We start from the raw sequence: 26507 nt of genomic DNA on the forward strand, positions 1-26507 counted from the left end.
GTGTGACACCAACTGTCAAACATGGAGGAGGAAGTGTGATGGTCTGGGGCTCTTTTGCTGGATCCAGAGTCGGCGACTTGCACAGAGTGAGTGGCACCCTGAACCAAAACGGCTAATTTAAATTTTAATAAAAACTGGAAAAATGGAGGAATATATATATACACACATACATAGTTGTCCCGCCTTATCCTGCCCCCCTTTATAACACCACCCTCGCATAACGCCAGCTATTCTCTCTGAACAAATGTCACCAATATAAAAACAGTGCTATTTTTCCCTGTTATATCGCCACCACGCTGTCTGCCACCCGTCAACTTCCCAACCCAAGTAAATGCAAATAGCATTGTAGGTTCCCTCATTGTAGCACAGGTGAAGTAATCATGGCAATTAAAACAACAAAATTATGCAATTAACATTTGACTCGCTTTCCTAATTCGTTGTTAAGTGAACGTTCATCCCAATGTCATCAACACTCCCGCTCCCAAAGCAAAACAGAAAGTACAACATGGCAAGTTGACCCTATATTTAACACCAGAGCAAAATAAAAAAAATCTGTATGTATGCATCTGAAAATAAGAAATCAAGTCAGCAAGACATAGCAAATGTTTTTTTTTTTTTTTTGCCTAAGTGATGCATATACTGTTAATCGAAGGACAATTGGAAACATTCTAATGGATAAAAACAAATGGCTTATGTTAATGGAATGGGTCGATTTCTTTAACATGAAAAAGGCTTGCCGTAGTAAGTGACTTTTATAAACCACAGAAATGTAAAAAATAAATAAATAAATACCGGAAGAGGTTTGTTTGTTTATGTGCAACTTTTAGACAAGTGAAGGATGACTTAAACTAAAGCATCAGTTTTTCTTTTGTTGTTTTTTTTTTTTTTTTTTTGTTACTTTACGTTTAAAAAAGTGTTTGCCTGTACATAATCAATTTTTTTTTTTTAAATTGCTTAAAAAGGCTGGCATCGTTCGACGGGATAGTATTCAGCAGTCTTAGTCGTGCCAATTTATTTATTTATTGTTTTTTAATGGTAAACTGTTCATCAAAAGTAACTATAATTGTATAACTAAGCAAATAAAATGTTTGAATTTATTGCAAACATAGAAGGTTGTGTGTGTGTGTTTTTGTTGACCCTCACTATGACGCCACTTTTGCTTATTGCCCCTTTTTGCCAATGGCCCACGCCCCTTACCTGGTATTATAAAGAGGGCTGATCTTCATTCAGTAGTGGATTGAAAAGGCTGAAAATGATGCAGATGATAATGATTATATATATATATATATATATATATATATATATATATATATATATATATATATATATATATATATATATATATATATAGATATAGATATAGATAGATATATATGTGTGTGTGTGTATGCGCTGCTCACCCTTTATAATGCTAGAGTGGTGAGCCATAGTTACAAGACCATGTTATTTGTGTTCTGCCTTATAACAAGTATAAAATGTCACGCAATTCACATCACTGTCAGTCCCGCCCCTTTTCAAAGGAACGTCTTTCTCCCCTGCGCTCCTCACAACAGAAAATGGCCGACCACCGATTCTGCAACTGAGCAAATTAATTACAAAACATACAACAAAAGAAAGATGCTCCAAACACTAAAGTGCTGATTAAAACATCACTGTCACTGTTTTCTGACTTGACGATGTAAACAAATATCAGTCATTGAGCTACATGGAGAGCTTAGCACCAAAAAACTAAAAAAACCTTTTAGAACTACGCAGTATTCTGTTATATTTATGTATGTGTGTTATTTATTCATTTATTTATTTACGTATGCTGTATCAGCTATATTTAAACAAAATATATCGTATTTACAATACAACCTTGCCTCACTTATTTTCTTGACTGACTCATATATTAAATACGTACTGCAGACTCAGCCATAGTGGAAAATTAAATGCCCCTCGGGAAGACTCTTGTTACCTCCAGGGTGCAATGCTCAGCCTGCAGATTCGGGCATTATAGCCCCGTCGGCAACAATCGCCTTCTCTCGGATCAATACTTTTCCACTATAGCCCTCCTATCCATTGCTTCAGCAAGGCTGGAATTGGGCAGATTTGTCTTTGTGAAGGACGCATGAATCAAGCCAAGTACAAGGTTTTCCTGGAAGAAAACTTGCTTCCTTCTGCTCTGACAATGTTCTCCAACTCTGAGGATTGGTTTTTCCAGCAGAACAATGCTCCATGCCACACAGGTTGGAGTAAACCCATTGCTATGTAGAGGGGTATCAGCCAGAGCTGCCTCCTATGTGGGATGCTCGTTTTCCATCTCTACTCAGCCCTTGCTGCAGAGGCTCAGGCAGCTACTGTCTGGTCTCCTTGTCCCTGTTCACTCCTGCCAGGCAGTTATCAGCCTATGCTGATTATCTCACAGTGCTTGTGTCCATCAGGCAGGATGTAAAGACCCTGAGAGAGTGCCGGTTGTCAGTTTGAGGTGGTCTCCTCTTCTAAGATTATTTGTACCAAAAGTAGTGCTCACTGGGTGTGGTCTTGGGAAGGCCCTGGTTATCAGTAACCTGGTGGCCTCCTGCTGTGCCACAGATTGATGTATCTCAATCCCCAGCCCATGCTCAATAAGTAAATACAAAAGCTGCTGTTGGAGTTCTTCTGGGACAGGATTCACTGGGTGAGGAAGGGGGTCTTGTATCTGCCAGTACAGGAGGGGGAGCGGGGTGCGGGGGGGAGCAAGGTCTCATTGATATCAGTAGCAGGGTGGCAACATTCTGACTGGAGGCCACTCAGAGGCTTCCTTATTGCAGTGCTGGAGAAGATAGACCAGGGTTTTTCCCAGCGCTGCTGCCCAGCACTGACACCACCGTCCCTTCCTTGTTAGTCTCCCTTGCAGTAATCCAGGCTGCTAATAAACCAAGCCACCTGTTGCCCCTTCACTATGTCTCACTTTCTCTCCACAGTGAGGAATAAGCAGCTGTAGCAGACCTGTGTGAAGGTACCACACTATTAACACCCTGACACCCCCTGGAGAGAGCACCTCACTGTGGAGGAGGGCATGAAGGAGCCGGTATAAACCGCCACTCCTCAAGAGATCAGGGGGTCTTCAGTGGAGGATACTTCACTGTCATTGCCACCAATGCCTTCCTTAGCATCCTAGACCCACAAGTACAGGACAAGTGCTCATTCTGCACTGAGACAGTGATACTGTTTCATTATTTCATTCACTGCCCTAGATTAAAAGTGCTGTTTGCTGCACCGAGAGGAATCGTTACAGATCTCTCCTTGGAATTTTCCCACACTGTTTTCGTCTTTGGGGTGCAGTACAGACAGTGCCACAGATATTGCTTCACAATGGCAAATTACTTGGGGGCAGCTAAGCTGGCTATCCTGATTAGTAGTAAAAGCCTGGCTGGGCAGGCAAATGCACGGAGCACTCTATTTTTCAGGCTGGGCAGGTGATTGCACGTAGCGTCCGGCTGACACACACACACACACACACACACACACACACCCTCTTTCTCTCTCTCTCTCTCTCTCTCTCTGTTTCTTCCAGTGTTGCAGCCCGCGTGTATTTGAGCATAGTGGCCGTCAACGTGTGCCACAGTAAGGGTGATCTCATCAGTGTTAACATACATGTAGACAAGCCTGTCAGAGACATTCATCCCTCATTACCACGGCAGTGCATTCAAAATGAGAGCTTGGCAATATGACCGTGACAGTACAGAATAATAGAGAATAAGAATGGCTAGTTCATTAAAGCTGGATACGTGGTATTGAAGACCTAGATTGTTATTACATTGACAGTGCTGTACTGAGCTGGGTTGTGTTGTATTGTTAGGTACCTGAATCCTGGTTCTGATCCCCTGGAATTTAACTCACGGTTCTGGGACCTGCGGGACAGTATTGTGCAGTGTCAGCTGTTGGTGCTTCGAGTGCTGATCTTCTAGGTGTCCTTCCAGCACCCGCACAAGGTGAACAGAGCTGAATAAAGCATCCCTACCCTGCAGAGCCAAGCATAGCATAATATACCCTACCCCAGCCCAGCCCAGTGCTGTACACCCTACCCCAGCCCAGCGGAGCACAGCACACCCTACCCCAGCCCAGTGCAGCACACCGCAGCACACCCTACCCCAGCACAGCACTGTCCAGCATAGCATAGGATGCTCAACTTCACAAGATAATTAGCCTTCCCAGCATCACCCAGCCCAGCCCAGCCTGTGTAGCCAACCTTAGCCAGGTCTCCTTCCAGCACCCACACTGAGTCTGATGAACTTGTAGTCTATTGCAGTGTATTGTATTGTACTGTATCATATTATATTGTATTGTGTTTTTCAGTACCTGCTTCACTACCTGCTCTCTCTGAAAGCTGTGATGAACCATCATGCCTGGGACCACACCCCTATCGCAGTGACGACCTGGGCGCTACTGAGAGACAGTTACCACTGCAGCCTGTGCCACCCGCCCCAGCACGTCGCTGTGGCGATACTCTACTTGGCACTGCAGACACTGGGGGTGGAGGTGCCTAGAGAGGGGGAGCGGGAGTGGTGGCAGGTGAGAGGGGGAAAGGGGGAGAGGGGGAGAGAGGGAGAGGGACTGGTAAAACAGGAGGGAGTAGTAAGTGGAGGGGAGAGTGAGTGGTGAGGGAAGAGGAGAAGAAATTGAGATAGAGAGACGTGCTCTGGTTTAATTCTGTTTTGCTCTTCTGCTCACCTCTGTCTCTGCTTTTCTCTTGCCCAGGTGTTGAGTGATGACATCACCAAGCCAGCTATCGACGATATCATTGTTGAGCTTATTCAGATCTACAGCATGGTCGCCAAGTGCACCTGAGAGAGAGAGAGAGAGAGACTGGGTTTATGGAGAAGCTACTGGAACCAGACTGGGAATACTAATAGACTTTCCAGTGTGTAAAATGATGGACTAACAGCTATCACTGTCAGCCCCTCTATTATCCAAACGTCAAACAAGCATATTTAATTGGAAACGCCTCTCAACCTCAATGTACTCAAGATGTTCATTTATTTGAAAATCGTTGCAAATAATGATTTCAGTTTTCCACTGCAGGGGGATTGGTTAAATCCCAGGGATAACAAAAAGTTCAAAGAAAAGTTTTTCTTTTTTCTCTTTGCGTTGAATTGAAACCATTTGTATTTTTGTTTCCATAAATACAACTAAATTATAGGTAACAGAAACATTTACATAATGTAAAATATTGGATGCATAACAGCTACTGCAAATATTTGCAAGCCTTTTCTTACACATTTTTGCTTATGGAAAAACACAGCAAACATTTTTGGCACGAATATCAAATTCCATTTATTTCTATTTAGTATATTGCAACAGGTCACCAATATTTCTGGAGCAAAATAAGTTTTATGGGTGTGATTCGCCAGATATTTTGGTTACACATATTTATGGCTTTACATTATTTTCATAGTAAAAGTGGTAAATATTGTAAAAAAAACAAATACTGAATTGTGAAGTGTGTGTTATTGATCAATAAAGAATCATAATGTTTATTGGTCTTCATCAAACGTAACGCTCCACAAACTGCATTGTAGTATTTTTGGCTTTAGTTGTAGGCATTATTTCACTGCCCACAATATACTTTTGTATAAATATAAAAAATTCTGTAAAACGCTTCTGTGACTTCACCCCTAGGACATATTTCATTTTTGGTGTCCTGGTGTCTGAACAGACAATAAGCAAGCTATCTGGCAAGTGAAGTGGCTCCCAAAGTGATGTTATCCTGTCACTGATACCGATTGGCTGACTGGAGTGTGTGCCTTTCATTACTACACTTCCATTTTTGACTCCTGTGCTTTAGTTGTTTTTAATGTCCAGTTATAATTGATGATGCCACACTAGGCACTTCATGAACGGACCGCCTCGAAGAATTTTAATGCTATTTATTAACCAGATACATTTTATCATGTAATTCTGGGATTTATGGGTTTATTTCAATCTGTGGAGGACAAAGGCCAGCCCTGCAGGTGTCCACTCTGAGCTCACAGGTACCTAGCAGGGTTCACTGTAGCATGATGAGGAGAAACAGTCCCTGCCGGTTTTGCTACCTAATCCCCTGGAGCGCCAGAGCCAATGCAACTCTCCCTTTAGAGTCCCCTATGAAGACCGGCCTACCTCGCACAGCCAGGACTCGAACCAGCTACCAGGCGAGCCACTCGGGGACCCATTTCTGCAATTATTTTTTATTTTATTTTTATTTATTTATTTATTTTATTTAGTCATCTCCAATTTTTTACCCTGGTTTTCTCCCCAATTTAGTCTGCCCAATTATTATGTTGTAAACTTTACCACCTACACCACTTTGTAGAATTTTATATTTTAAACATTCATGCCAAATGCTTTTTTAAAGCATAAAACGAGAACATTTTTCCTTTATTTGTTTTTTGTTGTACATGTTTGTTGATTAGGGTGTGTAGAGTGTAAATATGGTCAGAAGTGCGGTAATTTGGTAGAAACCAATTGGACTCTTAGTCAAGACACTGAGTTTGGTAAGAAAGGCCAGTATTCAGGTATTGATGATACTGCAGAATATCTTCCCCAGATTACTGCTCACACAGATGCCTCGGTAGTTAGTGCGGTCGAAATTGTCTCCACTTTTGTAGATTGGGGATATGCCCTTGGTTCCAGATGTCAGGAAAGCAGTCTACCTGTAGTACCAGGTTGAATAAATTCAGCAGGGACTCTTGCAGCTTAGAGCTGCTGTGTTTGAGCATTTCAGCACTGACGCTGTCAGGGCCACATGCTTTCATGGGTTTGAGCCCCTGGAGCTTCTCTGTTAGCTCTTGCAGGGTGGTTGGGATATCAAGTGGATTTTGGTTGTCTTTAATTCGAAGTTCTAACAGTTTTAGTTTGCCTCAAATTACATTTTTCTCTGTTGTTTGATTCTTGTGTGGGATTTCTTTGTAGAGGTTTTCCAAATAGTTCAATTTTGTATAGTCAATTCTTATTTTTTGTTGAATTTATATTATTCCACATTTCCCAGAACTGGTTGTGGTTAATAGATTCTTCAATATCTGCATTAGTTTTATTAATGTGTTTTTCTTTTTTCTATTTCAGGGTGTGTTTGTATTGTTTTAGGGTCTCACAGTACCTGAGGTGTTAATCTGGGTTTTGTGGTTGATGATGTTTTTGATTGGATATTTGTATCTCTGTGTTGTATGTTGCATGCTGTGTGTTAATGTTGGTGTATTGTAGCTGGTACACAGGATATAACCATGGGTAATGCACACAAGTGTTTAATATTTGTATTTAGGCACGAGGATTGCACAGCACTTCACATGTAGGTAAAATTTAATAATATGTGAGCACAGGAAATTGCACATAATTTATTCATGTGCAGTTATACCGCGACTCCAATTGAATGATTGATTAGCAATCGAGTCTCAGTACAGCTGCATAAAAGCAGCATGTTTTCACTCACTCGGGGTTGTGTGTTCGTGAGTGGAGAATGGGTGTGGAGAGGAGAATAAAAAGTAAGAAAGTAAAACAATTGCTACAACGTGCTGGAAGCACCAGCACTGTACTTGTTTGTCTGTTTGTCCACTACTGTTTTGTCATTTTGTTCATCTATTTATTTTGGTGTCAAATGCCGTGTGCTGTTTTTGTTTAAATCTTTTATTTGTTTCATTAAAACACTGAGCGCAGCCATTGCGTCCCAGTTTCAAACCCAGTACTGCCTGCTTGTGTTATTCTTTCTGGCCTGACGTCACCCCTATAGCCAGCCTGTTCACAGTGCCAGATTTACTCCTGTCATTAGTTTGGTACTGTTTGTGTTTTGGAACATGTTAATAAGGTTAGTAATTTCAGTAGAGCCAGTTGCTGTGTGTTGCTGGGCTGGTCTGTTCTTTTTAGGAACACTGTTATTTGACTGTGGTCTGACAGGGGGTCGCTGTGGCCTAAGGAGGGGTCCAGGTCAGTGATGTCACAGTCAACTACACTAGTCCTAAGAGCTAAACAGTAAGTGAATCTACCTAAAGAATCCCCTCTGATCCTGCCATTAATGATGTATAGACCCAACACTTGACAGAGATGGGCCAGGTGGACGCTGAGGAGCTCTGCCCAGCCTCTAGAGAACTTCACGTTGATGATGTGTTGGGGGGTGGAGACAATGTTTTTGACGTTGGGTAAGAGCTGTGCGGCTTTCTCTGCCACCCTCCTCACTGACCTGGGTGTTGTGGGGACAGTGTGTGTGTGTCAGTGGTCTCAGGGCTGCTGTGTGGTGGGGGGCAGTGCTCTTTCCAGAAGGTGGGAGGGGGGGGGGTGTTGGGGGACGACTCTGTGCCTGTGTAGATGTTTTCTCAGGCTCTGCAGCTCCGTGCTTATGCTTTGTTGTCCTGCTGCAGTCCCTTCACCTCATCTCTCAGCTGCTGAGTGAGGCTAGCTTCAGTGAGCCTGGACAGGGTGAGCTCCCTGCACTCTGCGAACTCCAGCTCCAGCATGGAGATGTCCTCCTTCATATGCTTGACAGAGCTGGGCAGTCTGGGGGTGATGGGGGAAGTCACAGGGGGGGTCTGTTTGTTCTGGGTGGCTGGGAATGTGTCATCTGCGGCTATATTCCCAGTCACTGGAGTTATGGTTTCAGTGGTTTCATCAGTCTTGCTCTGAATATTTATTTGATCATTTTCTAGAAGGGATTTTTCCATCTTAGGCTGCTCTTTTAAAATCAGAAAACACTCCTCGAAAGAGTTCAGGCTGGCCTCACTGCCTTGGATCAGTACAGTTCCACAGTGGTAAACATTTACAGTGAATATTATAGTCTTTCCCCACAGTGAACTGTCTTCCACTGCAGATCCCCCTTCACATTATGTTACTGTGCATGTTACAAATTGCAGTGTGCCAAGCAGTGGGTTGCTCTGTACAGAAGATTATCTATCCCCTACCATTCCACTCTCTCTCTCCCCTTCCATTCCTGTCTTTCTCTGTCTCTCATGAGATTCCAATACAGTTCTGCTTTGTCCTAGTCTCTATAATGCAGGAGATTAGAGTAAGATGATACTTATTGATTGAGAAACCCTTTGTCTCCACTCTCACCTCTCCTTTTCTCTTCTCTCGCCCCCTTTCAACTCTCCCAGGTTTCAACTACTCTCCTCTTTTTTTCCAATCACCTCTCCCCTCCTCTCCTCTCATGTTTCATTGATTGGTCCCATTTCCTTACTCTCCTCTACTCCTTTCTCCTCTCCCTCTCTATCCTCTTCTCTCTGATGTTTTATTGGTGGTTCTCCGTATTGTTCACAATGCTCTTTTTAAAACTAGATTAAAAACACATTTTTATAATATAGATTATACTGTATATCCACATTGTGTTTTTATTGTTTCTTTTTTTACTGCTTATTGTTTTTAAAATATGTATTGTTTTTCTCCTTGTAAAGCGCTTTGAGGCGACTTGTCATGAAAGGCACTATATAAGCAAGGGAGGCGTGACTGACTAAAAGGGGAGTTTTTAAAAGGATAGACCATGGATCATAAGTTGACTATGCCATCCTTACTAGATATTATAATTATATAAGGGAAATTGAGTTTTTAAACACAAGTAAATCTTAAATCCCTGCATAGATTCCCTTCAATTAAATAAAAGACATAGACATATATGCAGTTCAAAAATGCCAAGGCTGTTTATTAAAATACAAAAGAAAGAGACGAATAAATAAAAGCTCAACAGGCATCATCCAATTCAAACAAAATAACAAGTACAGTAATATCAATTAGATTGATGTATGAAGTCAACTTGAGACAATAGTTAAACACAAGCAGTGCTATCCACTCATAAAAAAACCAACTAGGTTGATATAACATGTGAAATATCCCACGATAAATAATAATTACTTGTTCCTTTATGACACCTACAGTTCAGCTATAATTACAGTGCAGAAGGCCAATCACTTAGTTATTAATACTCTTAAAAATGTAAACTTGGTAGGAGGAAGCAACCTCGATGTGCAAAACAACAAAGTGTAATAATTGTACATAGATCAATTATTTCATTATGTATAGCAGCAAAGTCTCATGTGCAAAATAGCAAGATGCAATATTTATACACTAATCAATAGTCTCATTTGAATATGTATAGCAGCAAAGTCAAAGTGCAATGGGTGCATAATAGTATTAATCTATCCAATATGTGGACTAGATATTCAAATGCACATTTATCCTAATGCAACAAAGCCCCAAAGTCCAAACAGTGCTTAATGATATTAACCAGTTAATGGAAACACTTAATAGGCGGTGTAGTAAAGCAACATTGAGGAAATCGCTAGCGTCAATACAAAAACTAAACTAGTTATCGAACATTCACATGAGGTCAATATGCAGTGAGCAGCAGCTTCGAGTTTCGCTCAAACAAAACACAATATCAGTGACAACAAAAAATAAAAGTAAATCGCTTTAAAGTGAAAACAAAGCCTAGTGAAAACAGCGATTGATGCTCGCTCGGGCAAACACAGCAGGGACACAGAATTAAAACGCAACCTAGCCTTGCCCAAAGCCAGCAGAACGAAAAGTTCGATCTACGCATCAACTCCAGCAGTGTCTCAAATCAGGTAGCATTTGAAGTTTGACAGAACGGTAGGTTTATATAACTTGCCAATAAAACAATTAGTCAATGATAACAAGAAACAGAAATTAAGAATAGGGAAGCCAATGTGTTTAAAGACAGGATTCCCCTGAGTCATACAATCTTACCGTTGAAAGTAATTTGCGACGGCATTTATCGATTATTATGAATGAAAAAAGTCAAATGGAAGAGAATTTACATGAAATGTTGCGGTCCAACTGCCCCAGTTTAACTTTGTCAGGCAGGGATAGTGAATATTAAGACAAGAAAAAAAAGTGATCACTTTGGGATTCCAACAAAACAAACCGTGGCGAAAGTGCGGCATACAAATCGCCAGCCCACCTGATTGCATAAAGTACAATAAGCCAGGGATGCAGGATTTTATGGGATACAGAATATTAAAGGGAAAAATACCCCTGAGTCTGCGAGAGGGGGGGTAGAAGATGACTCAACGTTGGATAACACGGTTAACGATTTGGGAACGGAAACGGATATGAGAATGGACAGTACTTCACAAAATACTAGTTCAAAATTTGCAATTAGCAAAGACATGGAACTCCAGGTTTGTGTCTGCGGCTGGAGTAAGGCGACAATTGTCTATGGACAATCAAGTGTCAGTGGTCACTCCGTTAAACTAAACCAGTTTAATAATTTCTGGAAAAGCCGGGAGATTCAAGTCACTCACAGTCTGATCGAGAACAAACAATAACTCAGCTGGAGACAGAATAACTCAAAATACAATAATATAAGATACACAGTAATGAATCTCAATTATCGTAAAAAAAACATAAGAATAAAATCAATAAATAATGAATATATGTATAAATTAGATTATAATGATTGACTGCATATACACAGCTGAAGTAAGAGTTTGTCATGTTTTGTAACTTGGACTATACATTAAATTACTTAATAAACTATAAGGATATTTGAAAAAAAAAACATTTTGTAAACACTCCCATTTCATTCCCTATTGTTATTGTGTCTGTCATATGAATAGGACATGATGCACACAGCTGGTCTACACCAAAATAATTAAACCAGCAAACTAGAAGAAACTAAATTGGTGAATAATAAAGTATGTACATTTGTGTTTATACAAAGATAGAAGTAATTATTGACTAGGGGATAGACAACTTACCGCTTAGTAAAGAGCAAAAACATTTCAGCACTTTTCAGTTCAGGGTTTTGTCTATTTCATTGGTAAAGTTCTTTTGAACGTGCAGAACTGCCTAGTGATTCAGTCGTTCTTGGATCATACATAGTGGTTCACAAATCATTTTTAGTCTTGGTAGGAAGACCAATACACTACCATAATATTGAATACAAAAGGTAAAATACACAAACATAATATTGAATATGGAAATGACAAAAGAAAGTGGACCCTCAAAGCTTTTCCGACCATCGGGAGGGTGTTTGGAGCAGGGTTTTAACTTTCTGACTCTTTTTCGTGTTCCCAAAAATGGCCAGGATAAGAACATTCACAAAACCTCAATTCTGACAGCATGAGGAATGTTATACAAATTAAGCAGGTACCTATTTAATATTCCCCCCCCCGGCAAAAATCAAAAGGGTTGATCTGGTTGGATTTAGCATTTTCCATTGAAAGTGGTTCCACCTGTTTCAAAGTGTCCTAATGGTAATGGGAAGCCAATTCAAACAGGTCCTGTGCTACAGTAAAAAGGGTCTGATGTCGGTGGAGTGACTGTTAGGCCCTGAATATCAAAAGTGTCTTCTGACATAATATTACTGGAGTTCTTATGGGTGTTACTGTCTGTATGATAATATTACTGTAGTTCTGTATGGGTGTTACTGTCTGTATGATAATATTACTGGAGTTCTGTATGGGTGTTACTGTCTGTATGATAATATTACTGGAGTTCTTATGGGTGTTACTGTCTGTATGATAATATTACTGTAGTTCTGTATGGGTGTTACTGTTTGTATGATAATATTACTGGAGTTCTGTATGGGTGTTACTGTCTGTATGATAATATTACTGGAGTTCTTATGGGTGTTACTGTCTGTATGATAATATTATTGGCTCTAAGGCTGCTGAGTTCACTGCTGTCTGTAGCTCCACAAAACCAATTAATCATTACCCATTTATTTTTCTCTACTGGCAATACAATAGCAATGTTTCTTTTTCTTCTGTCTTTGTTAGAATAGTGGCAGCAGTCTTTAGGCGTTGCCTGCTGGCAATAGAATTTGATCCCCAAAAAGCTGCTGTCAATTTGTTTTTACTGTAGAAAATGAATTCAATGAATTCATTAACACGTTGTCGAGTAAAGCAACAGCTCACACATGTCTGTAAGAAACAAAAAGGCACATTCATCTCTGAGCTGAACAATGCAGTTGGAATGTGTAATATGAACAATTGAAGACACTCTACAATACCATGCAGGGTATAAAGCACCAGTGTGCAAGGCTGTAGCCAGCTATGAGGCACCCGAGGCATGGGTCTTGCTTATATTTATACTAATAATTATTTATTTAGGCCCTTATACACGTTGCTTTGCTGCAAAATAAAATGCATGTCACTCGATGTGTAGATATAGTGCAATAAAACCTGAAAACCAGAAACCCAAAATATCCATTCTGGTGTAGTTTAGAAGCATTTGACTTTTGCATTTGAAGTAAGTGGGATACTTGAAGGTTTATTTATTTTATTGACAGTGATAGTTGAATTAAAGGTTGTGTCAAGTTCATGGGGCTGTAGTTTGCAAGGACCCTCACTGCTAGCCAATCACATCAATAGAGGTCAAATGCATATTCAAGAGTGTAAGACAGAACACAGCAAAACAGCCAATCAAATCGACTGGTCAGCAGAAAAGCTGGATCTGCAACCCTCATTGGTTATGATGTGCTTAAGCTTATTTTCTTGCTGAATGAGATTTTATAATAAATGTCACACAGAACTTGATGTATGTAAGCACTCTTTAGTGTTCTTAGTATTTCGATAATGACATCACTGTTAAAATTCAAGTTTGATAGATTATGATTTAAAACTAAGTATACACCAAATATTCTGGCATTGGTGCATTCATATTTGCTTTAATATTGAATTCAAATTTTGCAAAGAAAAAGCTACCACACAGGTCCTGCAAATTTAGAATCTCAAGTTCAAAATTATATAATAGTAACTTATTCAGAAAAAAAAACAGCTGTTATCTAAACTTTTGTATTTAAATAAGAAACAAAAAGTAATGTCCTCCTATCTTTTTTCTTTTGTTCTAAAAACTTCAGTAGTGTGTGTGGGGGGGTTGTGCACGGGGCACGGGCAAGTGCCGCTGAGATTTTTCATGGCTGGCTACGACCCTGTGTATAGCGTGTGAGTGAGAAAGAGGAGATCGTGTGCTCTTTGTACAGTGATGAGGATTGCAGCTATTTCAATGACAGGACCTGTGTGTGGTACCCACAGCACAGACATGAGGTTCATACCGGGAACGACCAACTCGCTCTAGGGGGGGCGACACCCAAATACCTGACCGACCAACTATCCCCCCACGAGATCACCACCCAGACATTTCTAAATATACCTGTCTAGATACGTGTTCTGTGACGCGGAGCGATGCCGGAGCGGGACTGCGGTGCTGGCAGTGTGTTTTTGGAAGGCGGTGTCGGTGCGCATCCCCCCAGCGCATCTTTCTTGGCTGTTGCGTTCTGCAGATGGAACACCAAGAAGAGACTGGCGTTCTGTTCGGGAGCAGCATGTAGACCCTCGCATCGCCTGCAGTTCCGCGCTTTAACCATTTATTTTTGAAAGCACATTTATGTAATTATATATATACATAGATATTCCAAATGATATATACCTATATGTATATCTATGTTTGTGTGTATTCATATAAATATATAAATATAACCCATTTTCTTTCTTAAAGACACATCTGTCGTTTTTTTTGTTTTGTTTGGGGGTTTTTTTTGGACAAAAAAATGTAATTCCTGTGTCAGTCTAAACAACGTCATCCACAAATCATGGCCTGGTAAGTACAACATTATATATGTATTTATTTATGTCGTGCTTTTTAACAGGAGTTTAGAGAAGTAACCTCTGGCATGTTTTTTCTAGGTAGGTATGACCGAATTCAGCGCGCTTACCTCATGCTGACAGATTCGCGGTTGGGATTTCATGTATGTTTTTTTGTTAGTTGAATAATTTCAATGCAAAGGTCGGTTGACCGGACAGTTTTTGTGTTTGAAATGCTGCTGCTGTGCGATGATGCTGCGGGTAAAATCTCCATTATATTCTTAGAGCATCGCTTCGTTCCTCGGCTCCGGTCAAACACAATATTCAATTGGACTGAAACTCGGTTGAAGGGGCGCACACTGATACGTGTGAATTGAATATCCGGGGGCATCCGGGACGGGCTAGGGTTTGTACAGCCAGGTGGTTTCCATAAGTTCAGATTTATTTTTTCAGATTTAACATTTTTATGTATTTATTTTCGAATTTTTAAGTGTGATTATTTTTAGTGTTAACTGAACCACTATTAACGGTTCAAACAACAACAACAACAACAACTATATATATATATATATATATATATATATATATATATATATATATATATATATATATATATATATATATTTGCCCGCCCCCACAAAAAAGAGTAGTTTGCTACAGTGGGATGAATGCAACAACGAGTACGCCGGGCTTTGACGGGACGCTCATGTTTCAGATTGAAATGATCGGTCTTGAGTAAATGGTAAAAGGGAGCTAGGGGTGGTGTGGTCTGTGTGCATGGGGGGGGAGGCATATTTGAAGGTTGTTTATAAGGACACATTATTGAGCCAAAATAATACATGAAAATAGCCGGTATTACATCGGCTAAAGTATAGCCCCTCTCTCCTATCTTCCGAATGCTTTCGCTGATATACATTGCTGCATTGCTATATACAGACCAGCGGAGAATTTTTTTTTTCTTGCTCAATTTTCTAGACTGCAGGGTAGGGGGAGGGTCCTACAGCAATAGAGACAGCATATCCCGCTAGCTCTACACCCCAAACCTCCCATTGGTTTTTCTCCGTGACATAAGAGGTAGATATATGCAGCGGTTGGTCGGCGGAGCTGGTAGGCGGGATTCCATGCTCGGTTGCTGTGACATTTTTTCCCCCATTATTTCTCGGGAGGGGGAGGGAGGTGTATTGCAGCAGACCCCGCTAATCGAGTCAGGGGCATTGTAAGGGCATCCTGTCCAGCTAGAGCAAGACCGCCTATGTTGTGTGTGCAGAGTATCGCAGTGCCGATGTTATTAGAATATATCGAGGTCTGTTAGATCTGAAATAGGTTATTTAACTGCTAATAATAGGTGACACATACCGAGACTGTGCCCTTTCTATAGTTTGATAGTTATCTATCTATCTATCTATCTATCTATCTATCTATCTATCTATCTATCTATCTATCTATCTATCTATCTATCTATCTATCTATCTATCTATCTATCTATCTATCTATCCGTATGCTATCTATTGGTCGATCAGTCTCTATGTCTGTCTGTATATGTAAACCAGTAGTATTTGTCAGTGTATGCCTGTCTGTGCAGTCTGTGTGTATGCTTGTCTGTGCAGTCTGTGTGTGCAGTCTGCGTGTACACCTGTCTGCAGTCTGTGTGTCTGTGTGTGTGCAGTCAGTGTGTATGCCTGTCTATGCATTCTGTGTGTGCAGTCCGTGTGTATGCCTGTCTGTGCAGTCTGTAGGTGCAGTCTGCGTGTATGCCTGTTTGTGCAGTCTGTGTGTCTTTCTGTCTGTGCATTATCTGTGTGCAGTCCGTGTGTATGCCTGTCTGTGCAGTCTGTGTATATGCCTGTCTGTGCAGTTTGTGTATATGCATGTCTGTGCAGTCCATCTCCTTGCCCCGTGCCTGCACTGTGTTTATCTATGCAGTGTACTGAATGCACTGTCCATGGTGCTGAAATCAGGGGTTTGTTCAATAGGCAGAGCGCTCCAGAGCGCTTCGTAACATAGCTAACATTCTGAGGAGCTTACTCGCAGGGCGTTTCAAAATGGCGGAGATACAATACTGATGCGGCGACTGTGATGTTTCCCCACATATTTTTACATACTTTTTAACGAACATATCTGCATGCATTATTTTTCGTTAAAAAAAAAAAAAACTAACAGAGTGATTATTTGACTATGTTTCCTTTTGAACAAAGTGAATCTGCAGCGTCGCATGCAACATCTGAAACGCTCGTCTTGTTTTTTGTTCGGTCGGCACGTTAGAATAAGATAACTTTACAAAATTAAGTACTTTTGCAGTGTTATATTTCTATCTAACCAAGAGCATAATATAAACACAATGATATAGGTACAATAAGACTTAAATCATATTGGAAAGAAAAAAACAAACAAACAGTAATACTTCAATTGTAAGGAAGTAGGAAGGAACAGAAAAGGCAGATTTGAAATGAAAAGGTTGCAAAACAAAGAAACTAACTGCTGAAGTCATTCACAGATGTATTCAAAGAATCGCTGATCATTAAAATCGTTAAAGAATCATTTCTTTTGAAAGTTTATTTTTTATATGTTTGCTTTATAAAAATGTTACTGGGTTGAATTGTTGAGAAACTAAATTGTTCTATTTTTATTGTTCTTTTAATTTTATTTTGCTTTACAACAACACTTATATATGATAGAAACCTCTTAATTGTAAGCGTAAACTGCACTGTAGCTACCTGTAAATGAAACATGCAATATGCAACAATCATAGTACCAAGGAACAATGCTCTCAGCGTAGTTTTCAAACTGTAAAAGGACTCTCGCATGTGTTTGAATTCACTGCCGCTAAAGCCATGATGTTGGCTCTCGATGCAAGTGCAATAGAGGCATTAAACAGCAGATTTTCTGCACAATCTTCCATAAATTTATCCAAAAACAACTAGTGCTGTTTTATCAGCCATCTTGAAAGTTCTCTCTTCGTAACACACTATTCAATAAGAGTTAACTTATGTTATGTAGTGCCATGGCAGTAGTTCTGACTGCCCTGTCCATAGTGCTAAAATCAGAGCCGAGCTGCACTGAACTAAAAACAGACAAACCCAGAGACAGCTGCTTACCCGTGAATCAGCAGAGTGTGACCCTGTAACAAGCCACATTTCTGACCTGGTTTCTAGATACTCTATTCATACTAAAGGAAGCTTAATAAATTCAGTGACATTGGGAAAGGCAACTAGTCCAAAACATTTCTCATGATATTTAATAGTTTGGCATGATATACTGTATTCAGGAGTTTTTAATGTAGAGATATTTTCCCTTTTATTAATATTTTTTTTTTATTGAGTGGATCTTGTGATACTGTATAGTTAAGTCATGCACATTCTTCCATTCACTATGCAGGTCTTAAATGGGCAGTTCATTTAAAAATATCTGCAAAATCTGGCTGATTTACTTTCAGGAAGTCTTTGTAAGGCAAGAAGGTGTTGACTTGCCTTTCCTTCCCTCTTATCACCGGCACCATTATTGCTGGTCCTCCTCTAAAGGAGTGCTAACCAAAACTTTGAAATCCATTCTCTTCCAATCACTTCATACTGTGTTGTAGTTCAAACTCTCGGCAGTGATGTGACTATAGCAACAAATATCTGGATGCAACAGTTTGTCTACAGCGCTGTGTTTGAAATATTTGCATTTTCCAAATTAACATAAAAATAAGTGCAGAAGCCAAAGATTCTCAGCACAATACAATGGGGACAAGTTGTAATGTTGCTATTGCTGATAAGAGGTAAGAAAATGGATTTTGAAGATAGTTAGCACTCCTTTAAAGGAGGGCAGTGATCATGTTAATATCGCCAATAAGAGGTAAGGAAGTGGGTTTGGGTGGGACTCCTGTAAGCAGACCGTATGCTGCAGAGTGTTAATAATAGAGTTGTGTTGGAAAGCTTCTGTTTGTGGTCTGCAGTGTATTCATTGCTGTCCTAGTTAGGAGCCACAGTAACCCAGTTTAGGAATACAGTGAGGAGAAAGAGAGGTGACCCAGTAAAAGTTTTTACAGATGAAACTAGACTACTGCTGCATTTCCATCTGCACTATGAATCTAGTCATTAACCTCCTCTCGTTCCCAGTTTCAAATTGGTTCAGACTCCACTTGCAGTCTACAATCCAATCTGCAGCTAGACATTACAGCACCAGTCAAACATCAGCTGCATTTGATAGAACTGCTGTTCATATATTAATTCAGTACTCCCCAATATGACAGTATCATATATTCACAACCTTCATATACAGTACTTTTTAAACCTGTCTCTTTCCAGTGCATTGGATGTAGGAATCTTCCACCAGTGTGTAGAGATTGAGGTTCAGCCAGCCCACAATCCTACCTGGGGCTGACAGGCAGGCAGGTAGGCAGGCAGCCAGGCAGCAGTCCTTTTGAATTGGATTTGATGTCAATGAGCTGCTGATGGAAATGCACAAGTCTAGTTTCAAATTGAGTCCCAGTAGGATCTAAATGTTATTTCATGGTATTGTAAATGGAACCATAACCATGTTAAGCCTTTTTAAGACTGCTACAGAGTTCAATGTGCTGTAATTCTTGGCAGTCACCAATACATAAACATGCTTTTGGGGTAAAGTGAAGAACAATTGTCCAACACAGAATATTTCTGTGTTGTGAGTAAATTGATAATATGGGTGGGTGGAATTACAGCAGATATTTAAAGATGAGACTCTTACCTATGCAGGGAGACTCACCCCCAGTCATTCTACCTTCCTGTGCTGGGTAAAGATATGAAAATATGACATTGATATCAATAATACTTACATAGTCTTCCAACATACAGAAACACAACAGCTATATATATATATATATATATATATATATATATATATATATATATATATATATATATATATATATATATATATATATACATACATACATACATACATACATACACACACACACACAAAAATTTATTTATTTATTTTTTAAAGAACATAAGAAATGTTACAAATGAGAGGAGACCATTCAGCCCATTTTACTCGTTTGGTTGTTAGTAGCTTGATCCCAGAATGTCATCAAGCAGCTTGTTGAAGGATCCCAGGGTGTCAGCTTCAACAACATTGCTGCGGAGTTGGTTCTAGACTCCCACAATTCACTGTGTAAAAAACTGCCTCCTATTTTTTCTTCTGAATGCCCCTTTATCTAATCTCTATTTATAACCCTTGGTCCTTGTTTCTTTTTTCAGGTCGAAAAAGTCTCTTGGGTCAACATTGTGAATACCTTTTAGAATTCTGAATGCTTGAATCAGATCGCCACAGGGTGTTCTTTGTTCAAAATTGAATATATATATTTTTTTTAGCCTGTCTGCATTTTAAACCAGGAATAATTCTGTTAGCTCTTCTTTGCACTGTTTCTAGCTCATCAGTATCCTTTTTGTAGTGAGGTGACCAGAACTGAACACAATATCCTAGATGAGGTCTTACTGATGCATTGTAAAGTTTTAACATTACTTTCCTTGATTTAAATTCAGTACTTTTCACTATATATTTTGAGCATCTTGTTGACCTTTTTTACAGCTTCCCCAAATTGTCTAGATGAAGACATTTCTGATTCAACATAAACTTCTAGGACTTTTTCATAGATTCCTTCTTCAATTTCAGTATCTCTCATGTGGAATTTATAATTTACATTTTTATTGCCTGCTTGCAATACCTTACACTTTTCTGTATTAAATGTCATTTGACACGTGTCTGCCCAGTTCTAAATGCTATCTAGATCATTTTGAATGACCTTTGCTGCTGCAACAGTGTTTGCCACTCCTCCTATTTTTGTGTCATTTGCAAATTTAACAAGTTTGCTTACTATACCAGAATCTAAGTCATTATGTAGATTAGGAAGAGAAGAAGACCTAATAATGATCCCTGTGGTACTCCACTGGTTACCTCATTCCATTTTGAGTTTTTTCCTCTAATCAGTACTTTCTCTTTTCTACATGTTAACCGCTCCCTAATCCATGTACATGCATTTCCTTGAATACCTACTTTGTTCGGTTTGAGAATAAATTTTTTTATGCAGGACTTGGCAGAAGGTTTCTGGAAATCTTAATAAACAATGTCTTAAGCTTTGCAATTATCCATTGTCGATGTTGCATGCTCAAAAAACCCCCCAAAAAAACAGGGTTATTGTATTGCAGCAGCATTATCAATAAACAGCATGTTTCTGTGCACTGTCCATACATCTCTTTATGGAGAGTTTGTGTGGTGCATGATATTTCTGAAAAACGTATCTGTTCTTCCATTTAAAAATAAAACCATTACAGCATTGCAAATTTATATTATTGTTAAAACTTCAAAAAAAGGATGTTTAGCTTAGTAGTTAGATAAACCACATGTATTTCACCAAAAGCTCTCAAGTTTCATCAAAAAAGTTATTGATGAAGCAAAAATGTTAAAATCTGACAATATCGCAATATGACAAATGTTATCGATATTGAACATTATCGATATCCTATCAAAATATCGATATTGGTGCCCATCACTACTAAAAATTCATTATAAGGTACCACTGGACTGATGGCTCATTCAAATCTGTTTGAGAGAGAAGGGCACCAATATGAACCAACCTTGTGACTGACAGTGTTTTGCTATCATGTCAGAGCTCTTAGATTTTCCTATATGAAAAACGCACACATAACAGTAAGGTCAATTCATTTTTCTTAATAGTAATTTGTTAATAAGCTCAGCGAATTATATTTATCTTTTTTGTGATCAAATTTTAATTATTTTAAGGGAAATAAGACAATACAACAATCTAGCACAGAACATCAATCCCATTACCCCCCCCCATATCCCCATCCTCCTCCGCCTCCCCCCCCCCCCCCACCCCCCAACCCCTTGTGGCAACCCCTCCCTCCCCAGATTACAAAGAACCCTAAGACACTATTTCAGCCAGTGGTATTTGTTGGTGGTTTCAACAGCGCTTTAATGGTGTCTGCTGTAGTACTCCAGTCCCGCAGAGTCCCTTCCCTGGCTCCATGAACCAGAGCAATAGAAAGCTCCATATGAACCACGTCAAGAAAGGCAAGGACCAACTGATGCCAGGGGAGGGAGTGCAGAGGCTGCCAGTGCAGGGCAATTATTCTTTTGGCAGCAGTAACACCAGCCAGCCAGATTCACTTCTGTTGTAAAGACAGATCAAGAGATGAATCATCATTCAATAGGAGAATCAGTGTTGAGCTAGGTACAGTTGTCCCCAGAACAGTAGACAGAGATGAGCAAACCCGCCCCCAAAACACAGCCACATCTGGACATTCCCACACCATATGAAAAAAAGGTGCCCGCCATTCCCTGGGGGCACAATGCGCCCATCAAAGTGTCAGTGAGTCCCATTAGAAATCGTCTGTGAGGGGTTAAATACATTCTATGGGCAAAATTGAAATGGATCAATTGATGATTAGTGTTTTTAGAAACACAACTTAAATTGTTCCAAACAGTATCCCAGGAAATGTCTCTCTCTACATGAGGTATGTCCCTATACCAAATAGAGGTTAATGCAAGTGGTTTATATGAGGTTCTCAGCAGATGAGTATATAGTTTGGAAATCAGACCCGTTTTACTACCCCGTACGTTCAACATATTATGTAAAGGGTGAGACGGTAGCTCTGTGCCCCAGGGAACACCGTAAGCATGCATTGCGGAACGAAGACGCAAATAAAAAAAGAAAGAAGTACTTGGTAGATTATAATGTAATTGGAGGTCATGGAATGAACAAAGGTAGTTGTATGTAGTAATATCCATTAAAGTGTGAATCCCTAAATAAGAGCATTGAAGAAAAATGAAAGGGTGACTGCCAGTTAGAAATGCAGCATTGTCAAAAATGGGAGAATGCGAAAATCACTTTGTTCTAATCGTCACACTGTGTCAAGTAAGAGACAGTAGGACCAAATCATAATTTACATTGCTTCAGGGAAATGTTACAATAAACCAGGTCTTGTAATCTGTGAGAAAAGATTAAGTTTTCTTCCAGTTGTCGCCATGAGACAGGCGCATCAGCCTCAAACCAAATTGTGAGCAGGCACTGTACAAATGACCAAAAATAAAGATTGAAATCTGGTAAAGCTAATCCTCCTGATGGTTTTTCACGATGTAGTACATGAAAGTACCAAAAAATTTAGAAATTAAGGAGTGCAAATTAGTCCAGTAACCTGGGGGGGCGGGAGTGGAAGCATTGAGCTAAAAAAATTAATACATGGAAGAACATTCATTTTTATTATGGAAATATGGGCTTGAAGCGAATTAAGAAGTTGCATCCATCTGTTTAAGTCTATCTCAGGTATTTCTAAGTATGTTATTAAAGTTGGTTGGTACAGTCATGTGCAAAGATGAATAAATTTCCACTCCAGGATATCTAAAATGTTTAACCACCAGTATGTTTACTGGCAAAATACTATTTAACATATCTGCATTTAAAGGCAGTAGGGCAGTGTGGCAAAGTGCCCAGCCTCTGTGTGTATTTTGTGTTGTGTGTTGTGTGTTAATGTTGGTGTATAGTCATTGGTACACGGGATATAAACAGGTCTGTGTAACACGAATGTTTAAAATGTATATTTGTATTTAGGGACGAGGATTGCACAGCACTTCACGTGCAAGTAAAATGTAATAATATGTGAGCACGGGGAATTGCACTTTATTAATTTACGTGCAGTTGTACTGCGACTCCAGTTGAATGATTGATTAGTAATCGAGTCTCAGTACAGCTGCATAAAAGCAGCTTGTTATTACTCACTCGGGGTTGTGTGTTCGGTGAGTGGAGAATGGGATTGGAGACAGAGGTTATAATAATAATACTAGTTAATATTTAAAATATCAGCTCACCGTGTTTGTCTGTGTAGTTTGTTTTGTTTGTCTCTTTAATTTGGCAAAAGTGCCATGTCCTGTGTTTTTGTTTGTTACAACCTTTTTATTTACTGTTCTGTTCATTCATTAAATGCTGAGCGAAACCAATCGCTCAGCTCCACCCAACTCCACCTCTCTGTTCTTTATCTCCTGGTTCCTGATTCTGGTCTGACATCACCCACTACAGCTGTCTTTGTGACAGGCAGACAGACCAATTAATCTTATATCCTGAAAAAGTGCTAAAATCATTGGAAACAGAAAGTATGGATGGCAGTGATTGAGAGATATCCTCAAAAAATAACAGGATATCATCAGCATACAGCGAGATGCGATGTTGCGTATGTTTTATGTTGATGGGAACTAAGTTAGCATACTGTCAATTGCTTGTGCAAGAGGCTCCAATGATATTGAAAAAAGCGACGGAGAGAGGGCAACATTGTCGAGTACCCCGTGCAATAGAGAACTGTGATGAACACTTGGACTCCAACATCACCATCGCGGAGGGGTTTGCATATAACATTTTAATGAATAATGATAAATGATAAATTTGATAAATTTTGTCCCCAAACCCATGTAATCTAAGGGCAAAGATAGACCCACTCCACCCGATCAAAAGCCTTTTCAGCATCTAGAGACATAACCAAACATTAAGTTTTACTATTCCTGGCAGCATGAATAATATGAAGGAAGCGACGAACATTATCTATCGCCAATCGGGACTTAATAAATCCTGTTTGATCGTGATGAATTAGTTTAGCCATGTAGGTCTCAAGTCTATGTGCGAGCACCTTGGCATACAGTTTAATGTCAGAATTTATTAAGAAAAGGGGGCGATAACTGGAACAAAGAAAAGGGTCTTTTTCATTTTTTTGTAATAATGAAATAATAACGGAGTTAACATCTCTGCTGAAAGAGCCCATCTCCGAGGCTGTCTGCATCATTTCCAATAGTAATGGTCCTAGCTGGTCACAGAAAGAGAAATAAAACTTAGGCACTCTGCCCATATTTGCAATGCCTGTTTTAACTCTATCAAAGAGACCGGGGTGCCTAAAGCTGCTGATTCGCCATCCGAGAGACATGGTAACTGGAGACCTTCAACAAGTTGTTTACATTTGTCACTATCAAATGAAATACCAGAAGTATACAGTTTCGATTAGAATGAACAAAATTCACAGTTAATCAGAGACGGATCAGAAACTATATCACCTCTCATATTTTTATAAAGGAAATATTAGCAAAAATGTCATTATTGCAAAGCCTTAAGGCAAGGAGGTGACTCTGTCTGCTGCCAAGGAAATAATAGTTCTGTCTCGCCCTATGGATAAAAATCTCTGCACTCCATCTAAGCAATATATTAAGATCCCTCCTAGCAATATCTAATTTGAGTGTAACGACTTCAGAGAATGAGCTTGTTAGCGTGTGGTCCAGAAGGGCAAACTTGGATTCAAGCTCTTTGATTTTACACAAACGGGATTTATTAAGATTAGAGGCGAATAGTGTAGTGGAACTCCTAATAAAGCCCGTTATTGCATCCCACAAAACGCAAGGATAACTCACTATACCTCTATTAAAAGTGAGAAATTCATCTAGTTTGGACTGGGATGAAGTTTGAAAAGATTCATTTTGTAGTAAAGTGGTATTTAATTTCCACCTTGCGGCTTTATTTGTAGTATCTGGAAATATTAAACTAGTATAATATTGGTATAATATAACATTGGTATAATATCAACTGCATGTGTTTGGGAAAATACAGATTTCGATGTGAAAATGAAATCAATCCTAGAGAAAGACTAGCAGAATGTCTAGCAGAAAAATAAGTAAAATCTTTAGCCGAAGGATTAAACACTCACCAGGCAGTGACTAACCCGAGGTCAGATATAAATCTCCACAGGGCAGAGGAGGAGGTGTGCTGTGAGCTTCCGTGCTGCATACATGATCTGTCTAAAGCTGCATTTAACACCAAATTCATATCAGCGCCAATAATTAAGCTATAGTCAGAAAGTTTGGAAAGCAGTTTGGTCAGTGAACTAAGGAAACTTGGATGAAATGTCATTGGGGCATTAATCGAGACGAATGCAATTTTTTTACCCGAAAAACTAGTTTTTAAAAATGCTACTCTGCCTTCCCCTTCAGATCCATTTCCCAATAGAGCACCATTGTATTGTTCTGTGTGTCTGCCATAGCATTGTCTGTCTGGCTGCCATTAAGGGTCATGTAGGGTATAGTTCGCATCACTGTGTTACAATAACTTGATCTTCAGTGGGTAAGGTCCCCGGGTCACCACCCCTTCAATAGCTTCAATAGCTTCCATCCTTTCGTTAACCAATCTAGCTGCTTCCCCTCTTGACTGACATGTTTTCAGACCAATCAGCTACTTCCCCTGTTGACTGTCATGAACCAGAAGAGACTGCTGAAGTGATTTGTCTGCTTGACTCAGTTTCTTCCATTTTTAATCACACTGATGAAGGCACATTGTGCACTGGCTGAAACACTTGTCTGCTTGACTCAGTTTCTCCCCATTACTAGCTCATATAGTTATGAGCCTATATAGTTAAAGCACATCAACACTGACACAATAAATAAGTCCTAGGTATAAGAATCCTTCAGAATCATTGCAAACAACATTGCAAAGGGTTTTAACAGAACAATGAAACATTTCCAGCAGTAAAACGGTAAACAACTAAAGTTGTGTGAATGACCCGCTGTAAGTTAATACATAGTGTGTGGGTGCCTCTTATTGTTATAAGTATCTGTATTTCAAAGTGGTTTCTGGTACTACACTAGGTTAAAAACATCTACAAGCTGTGCTTTTAGATGGTGTTGCACTTCTTTGGAGGCCCCCCATTCCTTCACTTACCTGCTTCCCCTATTCACTGACATGAACCAGAAGACACTGCGGAGGAGACCTGGGGAGTGTAACTGGAACAGATTTCCTTTGAAAAATGAACTCTCTTTAATCTTTAATCTTTCTGTTCTAATCAGTGCTACCTTACTATAAACCACAGAAACTCACATTGTACTCAGCAATGGCCACTAACCTTTTACGGTCCATTTATTCAGCACCTGTCAGGCGCATCAGGTCCAATTTATTTTCACATGCATTGTTTATTT

General features: G+C 39.6%; 1 protein-coding gene across 1 annotated transcript; it reads left to right on the forward strand.

The window, feature by feature from the left end:
- LOC121328989 (cyclin-Q-like) lies at positions 1-5322 on the forward strand (the record flags this gene model as incomplete). Its single annotated transcript, XM_041274150.1, has 4 exons — positions 1-2; positions 50-86; positions 4321-4536; positions 4723-5322. Coding segments are annotated over 4 exons (345 nt in total), but the record flags the coding sequence as incomplete, so codon positions are not given.
- Between the last annotated feature and the right edge of the window lie 21185 nt (positions 5323-26507).

Source organism: Polyodon spathula, chromosome 16 (genome assembly GCF_017654505.1).
Source record: "Polyodon spathula isolate WHYD16114869_AA chromosome 16, ASM1765450v1, whole genome shotgun sequence".
In the NCBI taxonomy this organism is placed as follows: domain Eukaryota; kingdom Metazoa; phylum Chordata; class Actinopteri; order Acipenseriformes; family Polyodontidae; genus Polyodon; species Polyodon spathula.